Genomic DNA, 26297 nt, shown 5'->3' with positions numbered 1-26297 from the left:
GCCGGATGACGAGCTTTTTACAGCCAGCATGAGAGATCTGGTTTTGGATACTGCACCTGCGAGTGCTTTTGGATCCTTGGTTGCCATTCTTACACCCTACTAGCGGCAAAGGATCCATGAAGTTACAACTGCCATGGCCACCCTAGGGGATGTTGAAAGCCAGAGGCAAAGGAAGTTAAGACAGGAGGTCCGCACAGTTGAAACCTGGAAGCCCAAATCAAAAGTAAAGGGGCAAGGCCGTGGGCCTCAGAGAGTAACATGCGCACAGATGTGGTGTGATCTCGTGGCAGCAGGGGTTGATTGCAAAAAAATAGACATGAGATAAAAGAAATATGTTACCCTAAGCCAGGGATTGTAAGAAGTAGATTAGCCTTCAACATGCTGTTTCCCTCCCTTGATATGGAAAATGATGAGACTTCAGGTACAGCAAAGCTATGGAACAGAATGATCTTGTGGGCCTGGAACCATATGGATAAAAGCTGCCTACACATCAGAAACCCCATCTTGATAGTTATTTAAATAACAGAGAAGTAAAATTCTATCGGAAAAACCTTAGACATTGTCTTACATTAGCTACCATTATCCAAAGTAACAGTCCTGGATAAGTTGGGCCGGAGCCATTCATAAAAGGTTATACTAAAGAGATTGGATTATACGTTGGAGGATGGATTGAAGAATCATATAATTTTCAGTGTAAGAAAGACACTATTATTAGACCCTTGCTTTAGAAAGACTAAATTAATGACAATGTGAAGAATGATTTGTAGGATAGCAGCTGGGAAATCATTTAGTGACAATTCCAGACACAAAAGAATGTAATCTTGAAAAAGGAGATGTTGTTTAGTAAAATTAGGAAGAAGGGGAGGGGTTTTGGGGATTACAAAAAAAAAAAATAGATGATGCTTAGTAAGTGAATAGATTTTGGAGAGTGGAAGAGAAGTGGGTTGTTTTAAGAAGCTTCCCAGCTGAACAGTTGGATATATGGCAGTGCACATATATAGAGAAGGATCACAGAATGAGATTTTAGGTAAAGTCCAGTTAAATTGATGAATTTGCATGCCTGTGGGACATCAAAGTGGGGGCAACTGGCAGGTAAGGAACATAGGTTCTTCATCTTTGGCTAAAGAAGACTTAAAGAGAAGACCAAAAGGGATATATAAAACAGAAGTGTGATGAATCTGAAACTAAGATGGGAGATAACTTTTATGAAAAGTCATCAAATGGGTTACAAACTGCAGAAAGTAAAAGCTGTCGTGGCTGTTACTACTAACTGCTCAGGTCACAGGAGCATGTGTGTTTGTTTGCACCCAATGACAAGGAAAAAAAGTGCTCACTCATACCTCGGTTTAGACAGAATGACTAATTTATTGTGCCCTCCACCACCCCAGTTCCAGCAGGGAAGGGAGGTCACTAGACATATCACACAATTTTATACACAATTCAAAGCTTACTAAGTAGATGTTGTAAGGATGGAAAGAAAGGAGAATTTCACTCTATGGAATTCTATCTACCCCAGCATCTGTTCTGATTGCTTGGTTCCCATGCCATACCAGTTATATTTTTGATTATCATTCTGAATATAGTTGAATGCTGATAGGAGTGAGATGTGTCTGGACCTTGGCTGTCAGCCCTATTCCTTTACTCTTTATTCCTGGTTGAGGAAGCACCAGTTACTTCCATGGCATGACTGGGTATTGGTGTCGACGCCTTGCATTTACAGCTGTTTTATCATGTGGACCAGTCCTGATTCCCTCCTAGCACTCTACTGGAGTTCTGCAAGGCTAACTCCCTCCCTGGGGGGCCCACCTCTCAGGGATCATTTAAGTTAAACTTTACCATCTGTTGTGCCTATAAAAATATTTCCGCTTTGAGATTTGAAAAAATGCTTTTTTTTTTCAGGGCTTAATTTTGGCATCATGATAATAGATACTGTAGTTCCAAATGACATCAAAAGCTCTCAGTATGGTGAGTTATGGAAAGATCTATTTGAGCTAGAGTTTGTGAAAATTTGGAATCCATTTTTTGCAGAAGAGGTCAAGCTTTGAGTAACCATAGAAGTGGCTCAGTGAATTGGAATACAGAGACCTCGAAATAAGAGCATTATCTCCTAATATAATTAGAGTTGATCCATTCTTTGCAAAATAATATTTCAAGGACTCTCTCACAAGTTGTCTATAAGTCTTCATAAAAGAGATGGACCATTTTATTTAAAAACAGTACTTATGAACTATGAGACAGAATACACAGAATCAGGAGAAATGCTTCAGTTATCCGCTCCCCTCTATCCTCACCTCCTTCTTGAAAAATTGAAAAAACACCACCCTGATTACTTTCCTGGGACCAGAGTAGCCTGGAGTTTCAGTGAGTCCAATGCTGGTAACAAATGTAGTTCTTTTCAATGGCCAGGGTAAAGCTGTGTTCCTCTCCTAACAGGGTCTTCAAGTTCACCCTTCTCTTTCATTTCCAATGTCTCCATGCACCCCTCCCATCTCATACCCTTTTATCTCTATTTTCCTTCTCAGAATTGTTTGTTTAAAGTTCTAAAAGAATATCTCATTGTATGTTTCATATCTTAATTCAAAATTTTACTATATTATTTTCAACTTCTACCCTCCCCAAATGTCCTTATTATAGTTTCCTATTCTGGTTTTGCAGATAGTTTATTTATTTTTCAAATATTTTTTCCAGTTACAGTTGATATACAATATTATATTAGCTTCAGGTGTACAACATAGATTTTAGACGTAACTTCAGAAGTGATCACCCTGATTGATCTAGTACCAATCTGATACCATACATAGTTATTACATTATTAACTATATTCCTTATGTTATACTATACATTCCCATGATTATTTTGTAACTACAAATTTGTACTTCTCAATCCCTGCCCCCTTTTCACTCATCCCCTCAGCCCCCTACCACCTGGCAGCTTCTCATTATCTATGAGTTTGTTTCTGATTTGTGTATTCATTTATCTTGTTCTTTAGATCCACATATAAGTGAAATCATATGGCATCAGTCTTTCTCTGTCTGACTTACTCCACTCAGCACAGTACCCCCTAGGTCCATCCATGTTGTTGCAGGTGGCAAGATTTCATTATTTTATGTGGCTGAGTAATAACTCCATTATATATATGTACCACCTCTTTATCCATTTATCCGTTGATGCACACCCTGGTTGCCTCCATATCTTGGCCTTTGTAAATCATGCTGCAATGAGCATATGGATGTACATGTCCCTTCAAAGTAGCATTTTCAGTTTCTTACCCAGAACCAGGACTGCCGGTTCCTTCTTTGACTATTGTTACAGGCTTTGTTTTAAAGTTTATTTTGTCTGGTATAAGTACTGTTACCCCAGCTTTTTTTTTTTTTTTTTTTTTTTTCCATTTTCATGAAACACTTTTTCCATCCCTTTACTTTCAGTCTGTGCGTGTCTTTCCATCTGAAGTGAGTCTGTTACAGGCAGCATATGTAAGGGTCTTGTTTTCTTATCCATTCAGCCACCCTATGTCTTTTGATTGGAGCATTTAAATCCATTTATAGTGAAAGTAATTGTTGATAGATATGTAGTTATCGTTGTTTTATTATTCATATTTTTAATATTTTTTCCCCTTTCTTCTTCTTAAAGAAGTCCCTCTAATATTTATTGTAATACTAGTTTGGTGGTGATGAACTCCTTCAAGTTTTCCTTGTCTGGAGAATTCTTTATCTGTCCTTCAATTCTAAATTGGGTAGAGTAATATTGGTTGGGACCTTGCTATTCATAACTTTGAATATTTCCTGCCAATCTCTTCTGGCCTGCAAAATTTCCCTTGAGAAATCAGTTGACAGTTTTATGAAAGCTCCCTTGTAGGTAACTAACTGCTTTTTTCTTGCTGCTTTTATGATTCTCTCTTTGTGTTTAACTTTTGGCATTTTAATTATGATTGTGTCTTGGTGTGGACCTCTTTGGGTTCATCTTGTTTGGGATTCTCTGTGCTTCCTGGGCTTGTATATTCATTTCCTTCACCAGGTTAGGGAAGTTTTCCATCATTATTTGTTCAAATAGGATTTCAATTCCTTGCTCTCTTTCTTCTCCTTCTGCTACCCCTTTGATGCAAATGTTGATATGCTTGATGTTGTCCCAGAGGCCACTTAAACTGTCTTTATTTTCTTGTATTCTTTTTTCTTTTTGCTGTTTTGATTGGGTGTTTTCTCCTACCTTATCTTTCAAATTGCTGATTCAATTCTCTGCTTCATCTAATCAATTGTTGATTCCCTCTAATGTATTCTTTATTTCAAAGAATAAAGAATATTGTGTTCTTTATTTCTGACTGGTTCTTTTTTATGTTTTCTATTTGCATTTTTTATGTTTCCTATTTCTCTGTTGAAGTTCTCACTGAGATTATTGAGCATACTTATAACCAGTGTTTTAAACTCTGCATCTGGTAGATTGCTTTGTCTCCATTTTGTTTAGTTCTTTTTCTGGAACTTTGTTCTCTTCTTTCATTTGGAATATGTTTCCTTGTCTCCCCATTTTGTCTGCATCACTGTGTTTGTTTTTATGTATTAGGTAGAGCTGCTGTGTCTCCCTGTCTTAGTAGAGTGGCCTTATGTAGTAGGTGTGCTGTAGGGCCCATTGGCACAGTCTCCAGGGCCAGCTGAGCCGAATGCTTCATGTATGTCCCTTTTGTGAATTGTGTGTGCCCTTTTGTTGATGTTGAGCCTTGGTTGCTGTTTGCATATCAGTGGGAGGAATTGACTCTCTGGCTGATTTATTGTGAGGACTGGCTGTGACTACAGTGGGGCAACTTTGGTGCAGGGGCTGCACCTATGAAGCATAATTTACTTAAGCAGGACTCTGGTGCCTGCCCAGTGTGCCCTCTGGGTGTGTCAACTGCAGATGCAGCCAGCTTGTGTTCCAGCTTGGTCTGAAGCCAGCCACTGGCATGCCAGCCCCGCAGCCTCCTGGGAAAGGCCCCACCCGGCCAAGTGCAGCTGCATCCTGTGCCTTGTCCAGGGCCACCTGGAATGAGCAAGAAAGTAATCTGCAAATACCCACCACCCACATTAGACTTGGAGGCGCCTGGGAAAGGCTAAGCTGTAAACTGAGGCCAGCTGCTGCTAGTGCTGACCCTGGGGCTTCTAGCAAGAGGTATGAGGCATGCTGAGGCCAAATGCTACTTGTTTGGGTTTGTGAACCTTTGAGAGATTTTAGAAAAGTATAGCATAAGCTAAGTCAGGATGTTTGTATGGAAAAGCCATTGGAAATGGCATGGGTGGGCCCACATATTGGATGGGGCAGGGGCTCAGGGAGTCAGCAGGGCAGCCAAATGTGTTAGCCAGGCTAAAGAATACTCAGATATGGTTCCTGCCTAAGTCTGCATGCTGAGAGGTGAGGGGAGAGCTCAACAATGGAACAATGCCTTCTGCCAGCACTTCTGTCTGGAAGGAAGCTGACCTTCTAGCCTTCTCCCTGCAGCCAGACAATTCAGTTCTTGCCTGTATGTCCCTGGTGTCTTTCAGGTTGCTGTCCCATTAGAGCTCAGAGCGAATGAGTCGGTCAGCAAGTAAGTCTGTGTGTAGGCCCTTTAAGAGGAGCATCTGGCACTCCAGGAACCCTCTGTCTTATTCAGCCACAATCCCCACTGGTTTTCACAGCCAGAAGTTGTGGGGACTTTACTTCCTGGCACTGGAACCCTGTGCTGGTGAGTCTTAGTGTGGGGCTGGGGCCCTTTGCTCCTTAGGGGGGTCCTCCTCAGCCAAGACACCTCTCCCAATTTTTAATTGCTACACACAGGTGTGGTACAAGCTCATTCTGTGTCTCCACCCCTTCTATCAGTCTCGATATGGCTTTTTCTGTAGATCCTTCATTGTAGGACTTCTGTTCAGCTAGATCTCAGGCTATTCTCAATGACAACTGTCCTACAGTTTAGTTGTAATTTTGATGTGTTCATGAGAAGAGGAGGCAAGCACAGAGTTTATCTACTCCGTCATCTTGACTGAAAATCCAGATGTTTTTTGTGTCTGAGGTATTATATTTTTTTCTTCTAATTTTTTCCTGCTACCAGTAATGTCTCTGTTTTTTTCCATAATTAGCTTTTCTTTTTGTTTGTGTCTCTCTTGCCTGAAAGCTTCCTAAGTGTCTGATGGGGAAGTTGTAAATGAACTCAGCTCCTTCATGCCAGGATTCTCCCAGGACAGAGTGAAGCCCAGGCAGTAAAATAGCACATTTCAGTGACCGGCCTTACTGGCTGGTTTGCCTCACTGTATGGTGAATGGGTAGAATACTGCATTTTTTTCTTTCCGGTATCCCCAAAACCTGGAGGTTTATTTTTTGACTATTCAATTTCTCCAGAAAACAATTGCCACAAATACATTTATCTGAATTATTTGAGTGAATCTGTTACTATTTACAAAACAAAAACAAAAGATTTGTAAACAAAATGAATGTGCAAGTAAATCCTCTTCAACTTGTGAATAACAATAATGGGGAAAGAATTCTGGCAGTAAGAGTTAACAGAAGTGTGCTTAGTAGGTTCATCATAGTAGACTATGATCCAACTTATACTGTAAACTTCATCTAACAGAGACTTCCTCTGGAATATTTCTAGATAGCTGCTGTCTGTTTTCAATGTTAGATTGAAGGTGAAATGTTTCCTAGCAACTAATTCTCAAAAGCATCTTCTAATACAGGAAGAAATAAACCAATGTTTCTTTCTTGTCGTTGTCAGACAGAATAACCTCAATATGTGAATGATGGAAAATCAGAATCCACTGATAGAAATAAATTGCTTTTAGTAGACAAGCTGGCTTCAAGCTTCTGTTTTCCAAATCTAGTTGGTTTCCAACTTGGGTAAATTTATAAGCCATCTTTTGGCACAAATAATAATGGGGGTGCCAAAAAAATGTATGCAAGTGGACACTTTGGTCAACGTTGCTCATGCAGTAGTTTGCTGCAATCAGAAGTGTCTGGACACTGATGGTAACCACTTTGAGCACCTCTTGTAATTGCAGAAGTCAAATGTGACTTGTATTCATCTTTTGTTATCAGTATATATTGAGTATTACAATTTTAATACAGTTTTCCTCTCTTAAAATGTGTATACATTTTTCTGGCACCCTCTTAGTATATTTTCTACCACATAATACTAAAAATATATTGAAGTTTAACTTGAATGCCCCGTGTGGAGAAAGGTAAATTCAGAAATCTATGGCCAGTTGACTCTATAGGGTATCATCTTATGGCCATCTCTGCTTATAAATCCAGAGCTTCTAGTTCAGACCCTTATTTTCCAGTTAATAATATTTCATCAGGTCTCATGCTCCAGATTTTTGCCCCTGACTCTCATGCCTTGCCACATTTGGAGACTGTGAGACTAAGAAGGGAAGTCAAGGCCTCTGTACCCAGATAACACTCCACTCTCCTCTGAGATAAGAATGGGTCCCCAATTTGGTATCCTGTGTGAAAATATCCTCCCTCTTCCAACGGGACAGTTTTCATCTGTGGGTTTACAATGAATTTTAGATGTAATTTAAAGCCACAATACAGAAATTCAATTTGGCCAAAATTTTCTATATTAGCTTTAGCCACTTCTCTGTTTTAAAAACTTTTGGTTATTGCTAACATGCAGTGTTTTCATTTTCTGCTCTAGTTTTCTTCAGGAACCTGCTCAAGGGCCTTGACGTACATTAGATCACGTAATCCTCACCCAGAATTTATGAGGTAGATACTGTTATCACGCCCACTGAACAGTTGAGGAAATGAAGGCACAGGGAGGGACACTTCCTAAGAAGAGACAGGGTTAGGTGCAGAGTCAGGCAGCGGGGCATGGTGTGTGGAGCAGGGACACCGACAGAAGCCAGGCAAGTGTCTGAGTCAACCTCTGAGTGTCCTTCTGGGGCACTATAGGAGTAATTTCTCCTGGAAGCTGAAAAATTTTTTTTCCTTAAGTGATGGCAGGAATTTCTTATTGAGTTCCTTCTCATTACATTACAATTACAGTAGCACTTTTTGAGCCCCAATTCCATTCAGTCTCAACACCTGGTTTGCAAAGGGTAGCTGACTGGAGGCTAGGAGCCCAGACTTGATTTTCTGGCCATGTTAACTGTCTCTGCCTGGAGCAGCTCCTCTCTCCCAGCAGCTCGTCCACTTTAGTTCTATTCCCTCTCCCCCAGCCACCCCTAAAGGCTCTCTGACCAGGCACCTGACACCTTAGCCAGACAAGCCACCCAGAACTTTCTTCTCAAAATTGAAAACACAGCTACATCCCCCTGCCTCTGCATCTTCTCCCCACACTTACCCCTCAGTAAGCAACGCCCAATGACTCCACACTGTCACCACCCACCTGCCTTACCTGGGTCCTAGGCCCTAGGTGTGTCCCTAAACTTCCCCTCTCCTGGGCCTCAAGCACTTCCAGGCAGGATGAGACACTTCTCACCCTTCATATTTCCTCTCAGGCCAAGAAATCTTGCTTTGGGTGTGGGGTGGGAAAGCTAGGAAAATGACACGGCAGGAATACAGAAGGCACTTACTGTCCTAGGACAAGAGTAGGTTCCATACTCTGTGCAGTTCTGCCCCAGCCAAGCCACACAGGGCAAGTGGCCCCAGAAGGGGTGGCCTTATTTTACTTTTCTGAACTTTTCCCACTCTGCCATGTTTCTAACTGGGATCCTTATGTTTGTGTACTTGTTGAGTCTCTTGACTGAATGGTGCTATCAACCCTCTTCCCCACATCCTATCACCCATCAACTCCCCTCACAGACACCCCAGCACAGCTCTGAGATGTCCAGCCAGTCCTGGGCTCTCTGTGAATGCCTCCTGATGATGACCTGATTAGAGGTAAACTGGCCAAGACCCCAGGCTCTGACTTTGGGATTATACTGAACTGGGGTGTGGCCTCAGATTTAAACTGCTGCTTAAGACTGACATTTAGATTGAACATCAGAGAACACTGTCTCCCTCTCCCCAACCCTAGGCTAACAGGCTCTGAGTAAAACAGGGAATTCTAGCTGGGAATGCTGAGAGACAGATTCCCTCTGAGGATCTTAATAAACCCTCTGACAAACTAGCCCTCATCTTCAATATTATGTTTTCACTAGAAGAATTTGAAGCCTGGGGTAACCGAGGGTAACTATAACCAGAAACTGCAAACTGAACCCAACCCCTGACTAGATAAATACAGGTACTGAACAAAAGGAAAGGCCAGCTCATCAAGCATTAAAACGCAATCCCCTCACTGTGCCTATGGCTTCCTTCTATGAGTGGCACTCAGGTGCTCTTTGTCACACTGCTCAGGATGATCACTTAGACTCCTTGGTTATGGTGGGGGCTCAGATCTAGTCTGTCCTTCTGCAGATAAGTTTTCTTACTCTTCTGTTATTATCCTTTTGGCTCCATCCGATTTCTGATTTCTGGAGTCCTGCTGTGCATAAATTGAAGTTGATGTATCTGTTCCTCAGGAATCACCTTTCCCTTTATACTTTGTATTTATCTGACTTCTGGGAAAATTTCTAAAATCCCTTTACTTTATTGTATTATCTATTTTATGCAATCACCCAGTGTCTCCATCATAGTTTTAAAATGTGTTCATCATATTTTCAACTTTATTAACATTTTTGCCTCATCAGAATGTTCCTTTTCCTCTACTGCCTGTTCCAGAAATAAATAGGCAACATTCCTTCAAATCTCGCTGACATTATAAATAAAGACATTTGTTGAAATTCCTGGTATTTTTCTCATTTAAATTCCTAGTTTTTCACGTGTGATTTTTCTCTTTACAAGTGATTGTTTTTCTAGTATTTGAACTTAAATGGACTCAGCAGATAGTGTATGGGTTTCTGCCCAAATCTTCCTTGCACAGTTAAAGAAAGAAGAAACTATTCAAATCAGTTGTAGTTTTACTTCGCTTCATCAGATGAATTCTACGCAGAAGCAGAGGAGTAAGGGGAGTAAGAAAAGGAGGGGGAGGGGAAGTAGCTGTGACAGAAATAATGTCATTACCTCTAGTCTCATTTTGAGTGGGTTGTGATACCTGATAGCTGGCCTGGAAAGCCCTCCCCTTCTCTAAGTGGCATAACTAATGCCACCAAATCCAGCTATGCAAGTACTCACTTCACCTGGCATGCTGTCTGTACCATCTACAAACTGAACGTGAGCGCCATGGTTACTTCTCATCATTGGAATCTAGCATCTGGTGAATTATTTTACTAATGAAAAGTGGTCTAGACTTAGCTTTTCCTGTAGCTCTCTTGCCATCCCAATGTTCTCAACATTAGGAGCTAGCGTGTCGGTGGAATTTGCTGAAGATGAAAGGGAGTCTCTCCCCTAAGTACTGTCCTAAGCACATTTTTCGTTTGCATGAAATTAATGGGTTGGGCATCTCCTCTGACTCAATCCAAATTTCCCTACAAAACAGAGTGAAAAATTCCTTTAAGTTTGTGACAGATAGAAATCCTAGTTTCCAGCACAGGTATGGATGCTCTTTTGAAAGGGAAGGGGTTGTAAATGTGTAAGGTTCAGAACACCATATGAAGTAATTGTTCAGTTTTAAAACAATAACATGCAAAGAAATATATCAATAATTTTTTATTTGTTTTTGATTGTTGGTGATAATAATTTACTAGTCCATTATTGCAGTTTATACTCTGATAGAATATATATGTTTAATACCTGAATGATCTCGTAACAACCATGTTCTATGAATGATAGAATATAGGCACTAAGCATACTATGTGTACATAATTGCATCAAAAATTATAACAATACTCTAGTTTTAGATTAACTCTTTACATGTGTCTTTCTTTGGGACAGAATCGTCTTTTCATTGAAACTTACCAAAAATTAGTCTTGCCAATATAAAAATCTTATTCATAGAAGCAGATCAGCTTACAGAAGTTATAGTGTAATTTGCTGAATTAAAAAACAATGTATTTTACTTTTCTTTGGTAATATGAATAGAACATTAGTTGAACATAATTGTAAAGGAAACTGAAGTTTTGTTCATTTTTAACTTTTTTGAATATACACTTTGCAAAATAACATTAGTTGTTACCTACAAAATAAATTATAACCAGAGTTAATAAAATAATGTATAATTTTGTTAAAATTATTTTAATTTTGCTATAAAAATTGAAAATACCAGAGTATAGTTCAAAGCAATTTATCAAAGGAAGTTTAGTAGTTAAATGTTAAAATTCCTATGTTCTGTCTCTGAAATGCACAATGGAAAATAAAATGTATAAAATCAACGAAAATATATAAAAACATTTATGAAGTGATACAGAAAATAAACTATAATTTGAAAAGTAAAATAATATACCTGCATCACAGTGTAATTCACACATGCTGTTAAGTCAATTCAATAAAAAAAAGAAATTCCACTGAGTTTTACATAACAATCAATATGCAGATTTCACATTTTCTGAAGAGATTTTTATTAATCCACTACCACACGCCTGCTCTCTGTTCTCTGTTTCCACTGCTTTCAAAAAACATGAAGTCCTAAATAAAAACAAAATACAGAAATGACTTCCGGCAACAAGCCAGATATTCATTCTCAGATACACAAATGCTAAGGGATATAATGAAACACAGTAACATATCTGCTAAGCAAGAAAAACTGACTGTAATAAGTAGACCTGGGAAAAGGTGATAGCTTCAGCTTTCTATTTTAATACTAATCAAATCCTATAATTCTATTCACTTATTAATGTCTGCATGAACCTCTGGTAATTTCTCTAAATTTCACTTTTTCTCATGTCCTTCAGGATGTTCTTCTTTCAATTTTTCTTCCTCAACTTTCTGTACTCCTTCTCTAGTAATACAACTTTTCTTTATGACTGGAATCCCATGTACAACGTGTAGATTTTTTCCACGGGAATGATAACCATCTTAGAGTTAGAATGCTTCTCAGAAATTTTTTGGCCCAGGTTTATGATTTCTCTTCCAAACTTGTCCACTATGTTCCCCAGCTTGTCTCACTCCATCATCATCTAACTAGACCCTCTCCTTCATGACGTATGTCAAATCCTATGGATTTTATCTCTCACATCCACCATTTTCCTTTATTCCTTCAACAGAAATAATTTAATCCCTACTTCCAAGCACTTGCAATTGCACTACCGCAATTTTACCTCTCTTCAATCCATTTCTCAAACAGTCACCAGGATTTAGCTTTCCAAAATTTGGGTTTGTAACTATTTTACTTATACTTAGTTTAAAACTAACCAGTTAACTAAACAAGTTTCAATATCCTCCCAATGTGTAAAAGAAGTTGCCCAATCCTTAAAAGTCTTTTAGAAGAAGCCCAATCTATCCCATAGTCATTTTCTAAAATTCCCAAGTCTCATCTATCCATACACCTCAGACTGCCTTCTCTTGCCGATACACACTGTATCTTTACTTGTGCTCTGTATAACTTTGGTTATACCCCTAAGGTTAAGGTTAAATTTTACTTTTCATGTGAGATAAACACTTCTTGAAAACGCAATTTTTAAATAGAACTGTGGTTCTATTTAAAACTTTATACAGAAAATAATACTGAGCCTATCCCAAGTTAGATGGAATAACAATAAAGTCCAAATAACCAATCACTCAGATTCACTTGTTAATATGATCAATACATCCCCTAGATTCTCCTGCCTTCACCCCCATTACTTAAATGCAAATGTGTGATATCATACCATTTTATATTGAAATATGAGGTGTGATCAAAAAATACGGTGAATGTTTAAATTTATTTAAAAAATTATTACAGTAGAAGACACATTGCCATTAATCCTTTTTAAAATACCCTCCCCCACCTTGCTTCGAACACACTTATCCGATCGTCCTTGCCACTTTCTCAAGCAGTTCTGGAAGTCCTCTTTTGTGAGTGTCTTTAGTTGCGCTGTCGTGGCTGCCTAGATGTTCTGAATCATTTTGACTTTGGGGAAGAGCCAGAAGTTGCATGGTGCCAGATCCAGTGAATAAGGTAGATGAGGACACACTATAATGTGTTTATTTGACAGAAATTGCTGTACCAGAAGCGATGTGTAACGTGGAGCATTGTCATGATGGAGGATGATTTACGGGCACACTTTAAAAACACACCTTCTCTCAACCGTAGCTCACACCTGACTGACTGCACTGAACAAGTTGAAACTTGTCGCACACTATTACTAAGGTTTGACACGCCGCTTTCTGTATTGAAAATCCCTGCCTTTCTGCTGGGTGGCACTCGGCAGCAGCATTCACTGTAGTTTTTGATCACATATCGTCCTTCAGTATGTGACCCTAAAAAATATGGACTCATTTTCACATAACCATAATATATCTTAATAAGTCAATCATCAAATAGCCAGCCAATGTTCAAATTTCTGTGAATACCTGTAAATGTCTCTTTTTCAGTAACCCTTTATTACAAGTCACACTCTTATAGAAAGAAGTATGTGAACTTATGTGAAAAAAACTGTAAATGTCTTTTTATATTGGTTTGTTAGATTCTGAGTCTACCAACTCTATTAAATTGATGTCTTTTAAGTCTTTCATTTTATTTTCATATTTTTATTTTCCTGATATTTATTTGTTGAAGTACCTGGATCCTTTTTCTATATATTCTCTCACTTTTTGTTTTTTTCTATTTGCACCCTCAAGTACATGTTTAAAATAGTCACCTTAGTATTCTAAACCTTGCTGCACGTTGGAATCACCTGGGAGTGATCTGAACAACCTGGAGGCTCATTTCACCTCCAGAGGTTTAGATTTCTGCCCAGGTGCAATATCGACACAGGGACTTTGAAAAGCTACCCAGGGGTTCCTACTGTACAGCTAAGGTTGAGAACCACTACTTTGTCCCAGGAATCCTTGACTATGGCTGCATATTGAGTCACCTGGGGAGCTATACAAACTTCTGAATATGAGCCTGTGATTTAGTTGAACTGAGTTGATACTTGGGATTTTGAAAAGCTGGCTAAGTGAGTTAGTGGGAGACAAGTTCAGAACCACTATTCTGTCCCACGTAATTCCTCACAACTGACAGTGCCATCCATGGCTTGATTAGATGTTTACTCTTAATGACGGTGACATTCCTATATTAGATTATTTAATTTTAATGAATCAGGAGGAAATCACCTGTTTCACTGAGTCTTATTCCTTGTAAGCCCATATTTGAAGTCCTCTCCAAAGCACCTGTTTCTTTTTTTAGATAAAATCCCCAAAGACCAGGGCCTTTCTGTAATACCCCAAAGGTCCTTCTATTGCCCTATGAAACTGAATAGATTTACAGAGAAACTAGTCATTTGTGAATCCAGAGTATCAGGAGAAAATGGAATTTCAGAGCTAGGATGAAATGGGACCCCTTTAAAGAAAACTTATAAATTTAAGCAGGCCGTTTAAAAATGTACAATTTACTGAATCATTTCAGAATGCTACTAAAGAAATCATCTATACCCAAGATTAGCAAGAATGGACTTACAATGAGGAAACACGCGCCCAGCATCACAGCTTTCATTTTCACATCAAGGTCTAAAGGGAACTGGATCCCAAAGTTATCAGCATCTGTAAATGCTTCTCTCACCAAACCAGTCCACTGTTTGGAAATCTTGCCAACCACATTTTCTTCATCAAGAGATTTAATCTAAGTTGGAAAAAAAAGAAAAAAAAAAAGACGGTCTTAAATAATTCTAGAAAACTAAACAACATTAAAAGTTGGAATAAAATAATGTGCAATACCTAACTATGAAAATTCTACCACTCTTTATTTTAGATGCATATAAATTCCTGTATTTATTTATAGACACATGAAAAAAATGGTTTCTTTGGTACAGAGAACTAACTTTTGTGAAAGTAGTTTTGCTGAAATATTTGACATTCTCCATTATACATTAAGTTCTTTGAATTGATCTAAAACAAAATTTAAGCAGGAAAAGATACAAATATGAAATGTTTCTTTGATGAAATTTCTAGAAGCCATCAGGAAAGTAGTGAACTAAACCACCATGTGACATATCTGCTTTAAGAGAAGCACAGAGAGTTAGTTGACACAGGCCGAGTGTTTCAATGTGATGGTGTTTCTCACCATCAGTAGGAAAACATGAAGTACTAAGAGCCTGGGAAAGAGGAGGAAAGTATCCAGTTAAGTAACTTGACCAGATTCCAAATGCAGGTTAAGGGTTAGGGTAAAACTGGACAACAGGAAGGTGGAAGAACAATGAAAAAGGAAGAGTGTATTAAAATAAGAGCTCCAAAGTAAAATTTTTCTAACTTTACAATTCTGCCTGAGGAAAGCCCAGGGCCATCAGAAACAGTTGAACAGATGGTAGCTGGACAAATGTACCTACCACGTGGGCATGTGGGATCTGAATGGAGCCACACTCATCACGGGGTGCACACGGTAGGGCTGTGTCAACCCAGGAAGAGAAGTGTCTTTTTCAAAGGTATACAAGGTAGCACACCCTTTGAAGCCCTAGCTCAGGTTGGGAGCTGCTAATTAAATGTGTAGTGTCACATCCCGTAGGACAAGAGCTGTGCACAAGGCTAAGAAAGACAGTAGACGAGAGTAGAGTGCAAGCAGGGCCAAGGGACTGCAGCCTTAAGGACTGAGCCCGGAATCGGGCTAACACATGGCTTTTATTAGTTAAGTGTGGAAAGAAGTAAAGCTTGTCAATCTCAAGATCTGTGAATCCCATACATTACAATAGGAAACTGATTTAAGCCAATCACCCTTGCCTGTAGGCAGCTGAACTGTAAGTCCCAGGATAAGTACTTCCCCAAGGGACAAAACCTTTATGCGTATGAATAGATGGAGAGCACATCATTGAATCTCTTCCCTTGCAGGTGGTGGGATGGAATGCAGCCACAGATGCAGAGGCTCTCCTTAGTCGGGGGGAAGGTGGGGGGCTGTGCCCACTTCTATTGACCCCGCAAGTTCCCCAGATGGTCCCCACGTGGCTTGTCTGGCTTGGGTTGCCCCCGCCCTGTGGGGAGTCCTACCTGTCTTTGACTAGCCAGCCATCTTTCTGGGGCCAAACAGGGAGACATAAGGTGTAAGCACAAAGGTGAAGCAAAGTCCCTGAAAGGATCAGTCTCACAGTCTTACCTGCTTTCTTGAGGGGCAGGTAAGAGAAGACAAATGGGTAGGCTGCTGCATGGCAACAGTGTGGAAACTAAAAACAATTTACTCATTTTATTTGGGTGTGAGTAGTTAAGTTCTTAACAAACCTGAAATAAACTTTCAATATGAAAACTGTGATAGCATGGATTACTGTTCATCAATATTCACTCACTCTCCCTCCCACTGTAAGCCTAGTATACTTCCCAGAACATTGATATTTAGCCTTGGCCATGTAACTTTTTCGACCAATGGAATGTTGATGTAACATGAACAGAGACCTTAACCATGGCTAAGTGGTTTGGCCTGGCTCTTGCTCTCCAGTGATCAGTTACTAGAATAGCATGATACAAGTTGTTATTCTTGCTATATAGCTCCAGAATGAACATACCTGGAGCAGGCCTGTGGCCAACTTACAGCCTAGATCAGAGCCATCTAGCTCTGGTATACCCGCTGAAACACAGCTGACATGCAGACCCATAAACATGAATATAAATGCAAGTTGTTTTAAGCTACGGAGCTTTAGGGGTTATTTGTTATGTGGCACTACTGTGGGAAAATAGACTGATACAAATTCTCTCTTTTGATATGCTAGTGTTTTACTTGCTAATAGCTGTCATCTAAGCATTTGCAGCTAGTAATAAAATCATGTTTTATTTGTTAATTTAGTTATTTTTAATTTTTGAGATATTTTACAATGAAATAGATAAAAGATAACTTATCAGCCACCATAATCCTACCACTAGACTTAACAGATATTAACATTTCCCCTCTTTGATTTCTACAGCAAGATATCTACAATTTATGTAAGAAGCAGAATATATAATTTTATAGAAAGATTCAGAAATGTGCAAAATGAACTACAGCTGAAAAGTCAACCACACTAGATAATTTTTAACTAAATTCTAGATAATATTTTAAAAACAATGTTTTCTGGGATAAATTTCTATATAATGAAATGATTTCAGCTTCTGGAATAAATAATCTGGTATATTAATATTAAATTTAAATTTTACTTATTTTTAAAAAATAATTGATAAAGGTATTCTAAAAAGAAGTCTATAGGCTCATCTCATTATAAAAAGTATGCAAAAAATTCAAGTAGGACGTTAGCACATAGAACCTAGGTAAGAATATACTATAATAAATTGTAAAATACTAGAAAATCATATAATTAAAAACATATAAGTGTACCCACAGATGCTGAAAAGGTATTTTATTTATTTACTAATTAAGCATTTATGTAACATCTAGTATATGAAAGCATGGCATATAAATGCTTTATGAGTATTAGGTAATTTTTTGCTTTGTAAGATATGTACTATAATTACACAAAGTTTTCACATAAAAAAAACTGAAGCAAAGAGTGGTTAAGTAATTTGTCTAATTTCACACAGAAAAGAAACTGTCAGGATGGATTTCAAACCCAGGTGTTCTGCTCCTGAATCTGTATTCATGACCATTATGATATTCTGACTTTTAGAAAGTTAAGTATCAATTCTTAATACAAATCTAGGTCAGGGGTCAGCAAACAATGGTTAATGAGCTAAATCTAGCCTGTTTTTGTAAACAATTTTATTAGGAAACAGTTACACCCAGTATTTATGCTTTTTAAAGATTTCTTTCATGCTACAATGGCAGAGCTGCATAGTTTTAACATAAATATAAAATGTTTTCTATCTTGTCTTTTACCAAAAAAAAAAAAAAAAGTTAGTTCTGCTGATATGAGCTCTAGATAAAATGAGAATTAAAAAACACTGAAAATTTTTTTAAAAACACTGAAAAAACACAGTCAATATCTAGGTTATGAAACATTTGTTATTTCATCAAAGGAAATCAAATTAAAATCATCAGTAGGTATTCCCACAACTGGCATTATTATTTAATTTTGCTGTAGTAGGCTGGGAAAAAAAAGGCTAATTGGTAACTAAATATTAGAAAAGCTAAAATGACTTCATTTGCTCTGATTTTATGCCTAGGAAAACCAAGTAAACATAGCAAAAATGACTTCTAAATTTAAAACTTGAATCCAGGCACATCACTGAATAAAAGGTAATAAAAATAAATAGTTTTCAATACTAGTAATAAGTCCCTAAAAATACAAATATTTCTTCTTAATAATAATGCTTATAAATTACTTAGGAATAAATTAAAAATAAAAGTTGTATATGCAAAAAAAACCTATATAGTCTTCTGCAGAATACAAAATTAAATATGAATAAAGAAAAATATACAACACTTGTGAGATGAAACAGGTTTAGCATCATAAATATGTTAATTAAAAATTATAAACAGATTAATATAACACCATTGTTATTGTACCAATTCTAACTTCTGAACAATGGAATGAAATGACCTTAATGTTCACAGGAAAAGAAACATTTGATAACAGCAAGGAAATATGATGAAGAAGACTAGGAAATTGTTTTGCTGTGAGTAGATATAGGATATGTCATTAAATCACCATAGTTGAATCATAAGCCACTGCTGTAGGAACAGATAGTTAGATCAATGAAACAGAGAAGAGAATCGAGAAATAGATCCCATTACTGATACGAATTTATGGTATTTCAATTTAGCAAGGAATTAATAGTTTACTTAAATAAATAGTTTTTAATAAATTGTGACAAGTTGCCTAGTCATCTGAAAGAAAAAGAATTGTTTGATCTTATGTTGTACAAATAAAATTCCAAGTGAGTTAGAGATTTAAACCTTAAAAAGATTAAAAAAAAAAAAAAAAAAAAAGAGTAGATAAAGATAAGGTTGGGGAGAACTTCATAATCAAGACAGGAGAACCAGAAGCTACTAAAATATATATTTGACTATGTAAGATTTAAAATTTCTGTGTTGAGATATATACAGAGGGTGCCAAAAAATGTATACACATTTTAAGAAAGGAAAAACTGTATTAAAATTGTAATACTTAATACCGATAACAAAAGATGAATACAAGTCACATTTGACTTCTGCAATTACAAGAGGTGCTCAAAGTGGTTACCATCAGTGTCCAGATACTTCTGATTACAGCGAACTACTGCTGGAGCAATGATGACCAAAGTGTCCACTTGTATACATTTTTTTGGCACCCCAGTGTGTGTGTGTGTGTGTGTGTGTGTATTTTTATGATATCTCTCTCTCTCTCTCTCTCTCTCTCTCTCTCTCTCTCTATATATATATATATATATATATATATATATATATATCATAAACAAAGTCCAGAAAAAAATATTTGTGTAAAATATTTTCAAATCAGAGGACAGATGTCTTCAACACACAAATTACATTTATAAAACGACACAAAAAAGATTAAACAACCCGATAGATAAAACAGGCAATAGGTATGGATAGACAATTCAAAAAGAATAAATACAAGTAGTCAGTAAACCTAAAGTAAAATGCTCAAAATCCCTAATGGTAAGGGAATTACATATTACAGATAACCTCCTCCCCTCCCCCCACTTGTTGATATGAGATTTCCTTTGATGTTTGCAATTTATCTAAGCTTTATCTAGGTGTCTTTTTCTTATTCAGAACTCCTTGCACTTTCTGAATCTGAGGATTCATGGCATCAAGTCAGCAAAATTCTGTCATTTATCTCTTTGAATATTATCTCAGTACATTCTGTCTTATCTGCAGCTCCTCTTTAGCATATGCGAGAAGTTGTTTATTATAGCTTCCCTGTCATTTCAATTTTTTTGAGTCCCTTCAAATTTATATTCCCCTTTATTTTCCTCATATTGATCATCCAGTTATGTAATTTTCTCTTCATCTGTATCTAATTTGCATCTCATACTTTCCAATGGGGTTTCATCAGTGACTATCCCTCATTTCCAGGGGTTCTATTTGGCTTGTTCACAAATCCTCCTGTCCTTTATTATGAGTCTCATTCTTCCTGTTATATTTCTTGTTTTGTCTCTTTAATGTTTGTTTAGGTATTTCTTATATGATCGATTGCAGATTATTCTATTATATGCAGTTTGTTCTTGGAGTGTTAGTTCCTAGAGCCTTATGTCATTTTTTAATCTGCCCAAATGAAGATGGGCTATTTCTGTAGGAACAGAGGGTGCCCTTCATGATTGATTTCCTTGCGTGTTTTTGCATTTGATTCTGCCATCTGCAGCTATCCCACTGGTGATATCTCACTTGGGATACATTTGTATGTTGTTGCTGCTGTTGTTTTTCTTCATTAAATTTTGTTTTAATGGGTCTCAAAATTCTGGGGCAGATTTTTGGTCAAGTTGTTTCCATTAAAAAGTACCAATTTTAAAAACTAATCATTTAAAAACTACCACATGCACAAAAAACCAAATGGTCCACAAAACAGTCTCCTTTCCTTCTGAAGGGTTTATGATGCATTGTCATCATTAACTAGTCTTTCACTATTAAACTTAAGTGACCAATTGAGAAAAACAGTTCTGAGACCGTTCATCCACCACTGATTAAGACTGGGGTGGCAGGTATTGGGGATAATACTCATTTAGCCTTCTGAGCTTTCTGGGCAGACGTGGTTACCTTGCCGGCTCCAGCTGCCTTCTTGTCCACTGCTTTGATGACATCCACAGAAACTGTTTGTCTCATGTCATGAATAGCAAAATGGCCCAGAGGATAGTAGTCAGAGAAGCTCTCAACACATGTGGGCCAGGCATCATATCAACAATGGAAGCATCACTCGATTTCAAAAACTTCAGGCCATCTTCCATCTTTTTCTCTGAATGATGGTCAATCTTCTTCAGCTCGGCAAATCTGCAAGCAATGTGAGCTGTGTGAAAACTGAGCACAGGTGCATACCTGGCATTGATTCGGCCTGACTGGTTCAGGATAAGCACCTGAGCCGCGAAGCCAGCTGCTTCTATTGGTGGGTCATTTTTGTTGTCACCAGTCACACTGCCATGACGAACATCTTTGACAAACACATTCTTGACATTGAAACCCAGGAAGAGCTTCACTCAGAGCCTCATGGTGCATTTCAACATTTTTACTCCAGTTATAACATTGACCGGAGCAAAGGTGACCACCATGCCGGGTCTGAGAACACCAGTCTCCACTCGGCCCACAGGGACAGGACCAATACCACCAATTTTGTAGATGTCCTTGAGGGGCAGATGCAAAGGCTTGTCAGCTGGACGAGCTGGTTGCAGGATGCAATGCAGAGCTTCAAGAGGCGTGGTTCCACTGGCTTTGCCATCTTTACAGGTGATTTTCCATCCCTTTAACCAAGGCATGTTAGCACTTGGCTCCAGCATGCTGTCACCACCATTCCAACCAGAAATCAGCACAAATGCTGCTGTGTCTGGGTTGTAGCCCATTTTCTTAATGTAGGTGCTGACTTCCTTAACGATTTCCTCGTATCTCTTCTGGCTATAAGGCGGTTCAGTGGAATCCATTTTGTTCACACCAATTAGTTGTTTCACACCCAGTGTGTAAGCCAGAAGGGCATGCTCACGGGTCTGCCCATTCTTGGAGATACCTGCTTCACATTCACCAACCCCAGCAGCAACAATCAGGACAGCACAGTCAGCCTGAGAGGTGCCCGTAATCGTGTTTTTGATAAAGTCTCTGTGTCCTGGGGCATCCGTGATGGTCATATAATACTTGCTGGTCTCAAATTTCCACAGGGAGTTATCAATGGTGATCCCACACTCACATTCAGCTTTCAGTTTGTCCAAGACCCAGGCATACTGGAAGGAGCCCTTTCTCAATTCAGCAGCCTCCTCTCACATTTTCGATGGTTCTTTTGTCAATCCTACGTCTGTAGACCAGATAGCCAGTATTGGTAGACTTGCTGGAATCTACATGTCCAATGACGATGATGTAGCTATGAGTCATTTCCTTTCCCACTGTGGCTTAGATTTAGTGGTGGTTTTCACTACACTGTGTTCTGGTGGCAAAACGTTGTGAAAAAGCAAATTTCTATGTTGTGAGATTCCTGAACCATAACAGTGGTATAAATTCAGATTCCAAACTCATCTAGTGGGCTGGACTGGTATATCAGTTTCATGTAGGCACATTTCTTCCTACCAAGAGTCCTGGAGACAGATTCCCTTATCATCTCCATGAGATAAGAAATCTAACTTATCTTTCTTCTATTCACCCCTTGAAATAATCTTCTCACGGCTTCAATTACCATCAGTATGCTGAAAAACCCTCAACTTTTCCCTCTACATACCTGAAATCCAAAACAACTCAAATACAAATTATTAGTTTCCCATAAATCAACTGTTTCTCTTCCAAGATTCTTAACTTGGCCAATGACATCGTTATTCATCCAGCTTCTTAATCCTCAGACATCAGAATAATTTCCAAATTTTCTTTCATCCTCAACTGACAACAAATCCACGAATCAGTTTCAGTTAGTACACTCATTAAATGTCTTTTGAATTATTTCTTCCTATAGAAAGACTCCTGCTGTGTCTCTAAACCAAGTTGTCATGCCCACTGACACCCAAATGGAATTCATGTTCCACCATGGTCCCTCATATTGATAATTTCTGCTTTCAAACTTCCCATTACCTAGCTTACAGAAAATGTTTCAAGGACAATTTTCTCAATCTCCTCAAAGATGGTACTTAGTAGCACCACTGGATTTGCACAGCAGTTAATTTGGTACATATAATAGATGTTCTAAGGCCTCCATTGAGAAGGATTGCTGGATGATTTCTACATTTTTTAGCATTAAGTATGCAAGTTTCACAATTCAGTCTGCCTTGCTTCACCAGTATTTTCACTTATTTTCCACAAATATATGTTAGCCAAACTTTTGTTAATATTCCCTGAAAGAACAATCAGCTTTTTACCACTCTGGATCTTTGATAGGAATGATAATCCCTACATAAGAACTATTATTATACATAAACCTATTAAGTCTTTACTCATACACAGTATACATCCCTCCCCCACAGTCCATATCCCTTTGTAAGAATCTATACAAAGTCTCTATTACATCATATGAGTTTTCTTAGAATTGTCTGCCTCCCTCATTAGACTCTTAAGTCAGTGAGGGGAAGGATTCATTTTTATATAACCAGGGTCTAACAGAGGAATTGGATATCATGTGACTAGATGACCAAACAGATAATATGAAAGAACAAGGGTGGAGAGTGGAAAACCTTAGAAAGTCAGGGGAGACTGGCCGAGTTCTCACTTATTATCACAAGGGGGCAGCAGTACTCAGGTACTGACAGGTTTTTGTCCCTTTTATAGAGATGTGCGCCTAATTTACCACATTTTCTGATTTTCCAATAGAACAAGAGAAAGCAAGATTAAGTTATAAAATCTCCTGATTTTTAACATCTGCAGTCAAATAAGGTGAGCTACTAGGCTAGATTATCTGTTGGAAACTTGCTGTAATGAAATTCTTCCAGATAGCAAGTATACAGACATGTTGTGGTTTCTAATGATTGAATTTAATACAGAGATAAAGAGACCATAGAGAAGCCTAATTGGGTAGTATGTCTTACACTATCTTCCTGAAAGCTCTCTTTGCATAATAGGACTTTTGTAGGTCAAAGATATCAGACCTTCTGAAGGGGGCCGAGACCATTGGCAGCCTGTGTTTCAGACTGAAAGATCCATACGCTTTGGCAGTCAGACTCAGATGACAAGGTTAATGTCCTACTTAAAATGGATAATACTGGAGGTGCCAAAAAAATGTACACATTTTAAGAGATGTTATCTATGCTCAAGCAGTAGTTCACCTTAATCTGAAGTGTCTCACTGATGGTAACCACTTTGAGCACTTCTTGTAATTGCAGAGGTCAAACGTGACTTGTATTCATCTTTTGTTATCTGTAAATATTGAGTATTACAATTTTAAAACAGTTTTTTCTTTTCTTACATTTTTTTGGCACTCTCTGTATGTAGTGCCTCCATACAGAAACCACCACATTTAAATGTTAGATGTTTTGCTTACATTTATTTGACGAGGCTCTGTTTTTTTCCCCCCAATTTAGCATAATCAACATTGATGCTCAATGAGAGCAATAACCACCTTTCTGATTAAAGCTAAAGATCTGAGCACATTGTCTCCCTCTTGAGATATCAGGATACACATATTTATTTGATATATTCGTAACATCCTCCAATTTATATTATTCTTACATTAGGAAAACAAAGCCTATGAACATGATCACATCTCTTACCTCAAAATCAATATCTGCACAACAGCTGCACACAAGACATGGACCTGTAATTTTAAGTACATCCTCTCTCCTCTCATTTTGAACTGTAAACTTTGGTAGGCATGGATGCCAGTTCTGAACCACATAACCTACTGGCACACCGGGAGGAGCTTGGATTTCTATCTGTAAGAGCAAAAGAACATATAAATTGTAGTGATAATTATGTCCAATAATAACTCTCATTTATTGAATACTTTCCAAGTGTCAGACATTATTCTAACCATGATTTGATTTACAACATATTTTATGAGGTTGGTATTATTATCCCTACTTATAGATGAAGTAACTGAAGAACAGAGATTAATTAAACTGTATCAGATTTCCCAGCTACAAAGTGGAAGAGCTGAGACACAAACTCAGGCAGGCTGCATCCACACTTAAGCACTGTTCTACATTTCCACACTTATGATAATTCAGTATGAATAGCTTCAGTTACCTTTTAAAAATAAGTGCAGTATTAGACTTCAAATGTCTGTGTGCTTGTGTCTTTGTCTGTATCATGTGTGGCAGCTGCTTGTATGGAAGGACTGACCAAGCAGGTCTGGCCTCAGGCCAATGGGGATACAGGGAAAGGCCCTCTCCTGTAAACTCTGCCCTGGTGTCTCCAGTGAGTTTCACGTGCTCTACCTGTGGGCTGACAGGTACTATGAAATTGACACCTGCTGTTTACGGAACAGAAGGTACTCTCGCCTATATATCCCTATTAAAGGGGACTCAAATATATTCATGCTTAGAAATGGAGAACTGAAAAACACTGGTGTTGAGATTTCTCAGAGGAAGCTTCTTTAAGTTTGTTCCAAAATAGGTTGGCCGAAATTGTGAGATGAACACGTCTGTCCTTTTCCGCATTCTTCTAGACACTTGCTCCTGGAATTACTCTGTTCTAGCATATTCTCTGTGGTGCTCCTCCCCTGGCTCTGGCCAGATTCTCACGGTTACTTAAAGGAAGGCACTTGACCACAGGGCCTTCTCTTCTCAGCTCTCTCTGGAGATCAAGAAGTCTCATCTCTGAGTGGATGCTCAACCCCATGACACAAATAACTCAGGGACATGGGGCTCTCTGCTCACTGTTTTTCATCTTTCCTGTCTAATTTACTCTCAAGCATAAACCAATAGCTTGTGGACCAATTTTCCTTAAATCTCATTTGATTACATAGGTTCAGTGAAAGGGGGACAATTCTTGTTACACTACTTTACAGATTCCCAAGGTAACTGCTCACTGACCTCCTGAAGGCAGCAGGGGCAACAACAGCTGACACACCTCAGTGGTCTCTCCAGGGTGATGACCTCTCGGCCCATGTTATCAAGAATCCTCAGGGTAAAAGGCCTAGAAGCCCCAAGGCAATTTCGGGTGCAGCAATCAGTATCCTCCGTTGCAAAGTAAATCCTCTGCCCAAGGCTGTTCTTAATTTCGTATTTATTATTTGTTTCAAAACTTGTTATGACTAAAAAACATAACAGGGAACCATTATGTTAAAAAAAATCTTAACTCTATTCTAAGATACTGTAATATCTAGCCATACCATTTTTAAATGATACTTCAAGTAACATAGGGGAAAAGAAAGGAAAAGGTGTTCAGAGATGATTCAGACAGAAGAAAAATGGCAAAGGAAGAGGAGGAGGAGAGGGTACTAATGTATAAAGAAATGAAGAGCTCCTTTGTGAGGTATGGAAAAGAAAACGTGTATCTTCCTAATTCCACAGGCGTGTGTCGGAAAGGGAAACTCTGCGGCTGAGGGGTGGTGCAATGCTGCAGATGGTCAGTCATGCCACTGCATGCACATGTCCAGGTGCATTGGTTCAGTTTTTAGCTATTTGGTTAAGGGGACGGATCCAGGTGTTTGGTACAGTTTTTAGCTATTTGGTTAAGGGGGTGGATCGAGGATGATTGCTATGTATGTGCTTTATGAAACAGTATAGTAAATAAATTGACTAGAGATTTTGTCTTATACCATATTTATGGCTTATCTTTTTGCACTGTGTGAGGGAAGGTAATGAAACTGTTCACTCTCAATGCACATGTGTAAAAAGGGAATGAAAATGGAAGG

The 26297-nt window shown here is 38.3% G+C and overlaps 1 protein-coding gene and 1 pseudogene across 10 annotated transcripts in view; both read right to left on the bottom strand.

The window, feature by feature from the left end:
* Window positions 1-10554: 10554 nt before the first annotated feature.
* Window positions 10555-26297, bottom strand: part of PLSCR1 (phospholipid scramblase 1) — a 34828-nt gene continuing 19085 nt past the window's right edge. For 7 of the 10 annotated variants that reach the window (XM_019748913.2, XM_019748915.2, XM_074333974.1 and 4 more), the window contains 4 exons: window positions 25474-25694; window positions 24211-24372; window positions 14438-14599; window positions 11293-11484 (listed from right to left, as the gene is read on the bottom strand). In XM_019748913.2, coding sequence (XP_019604472.2) covers window positions 11428-11484; window positions 14438-14599; window positions 24211-24372; window positions 25474-25694 — 602 coding nt within the window. In that variant the 3' untranslated portion in view covers window positions 11293-11427. Of the gene's footprint in view, window positions 13258-14437; window positions 14600-24210; window positions 24373-25473; window positions 25695-26297 lie in introns of all 10 variants that reach the window. The other 3 variants (XM_019748919.2, XM_074333977.1, XM_019748918.2) reach the window with 3 other exon arrangements.
* Window positions 20887-21794, bottom strand: LOC141571844 (elongation factor 1-alpha 1 pseudogene; annotated as a pseudogene).

This window comes from Rhinolophus sinicus, linkage group LG01 (assembly GCF_036562045.2).
Source record: "Rhinolophus sinicus isolate RSC01 linkage group LG01, ASM3656204v1, whole genome shotgun sequence".
Lineage (NCBI taxonomy): Eukaryota > Metazoa > Chordata > Mammalia > Chiroptera > Rhinolophidae > Rhinolophus > Rhinolophus sinicus.
This window is presented reverse-complemented; position numbering and strand designations above follow the sequence as displayed.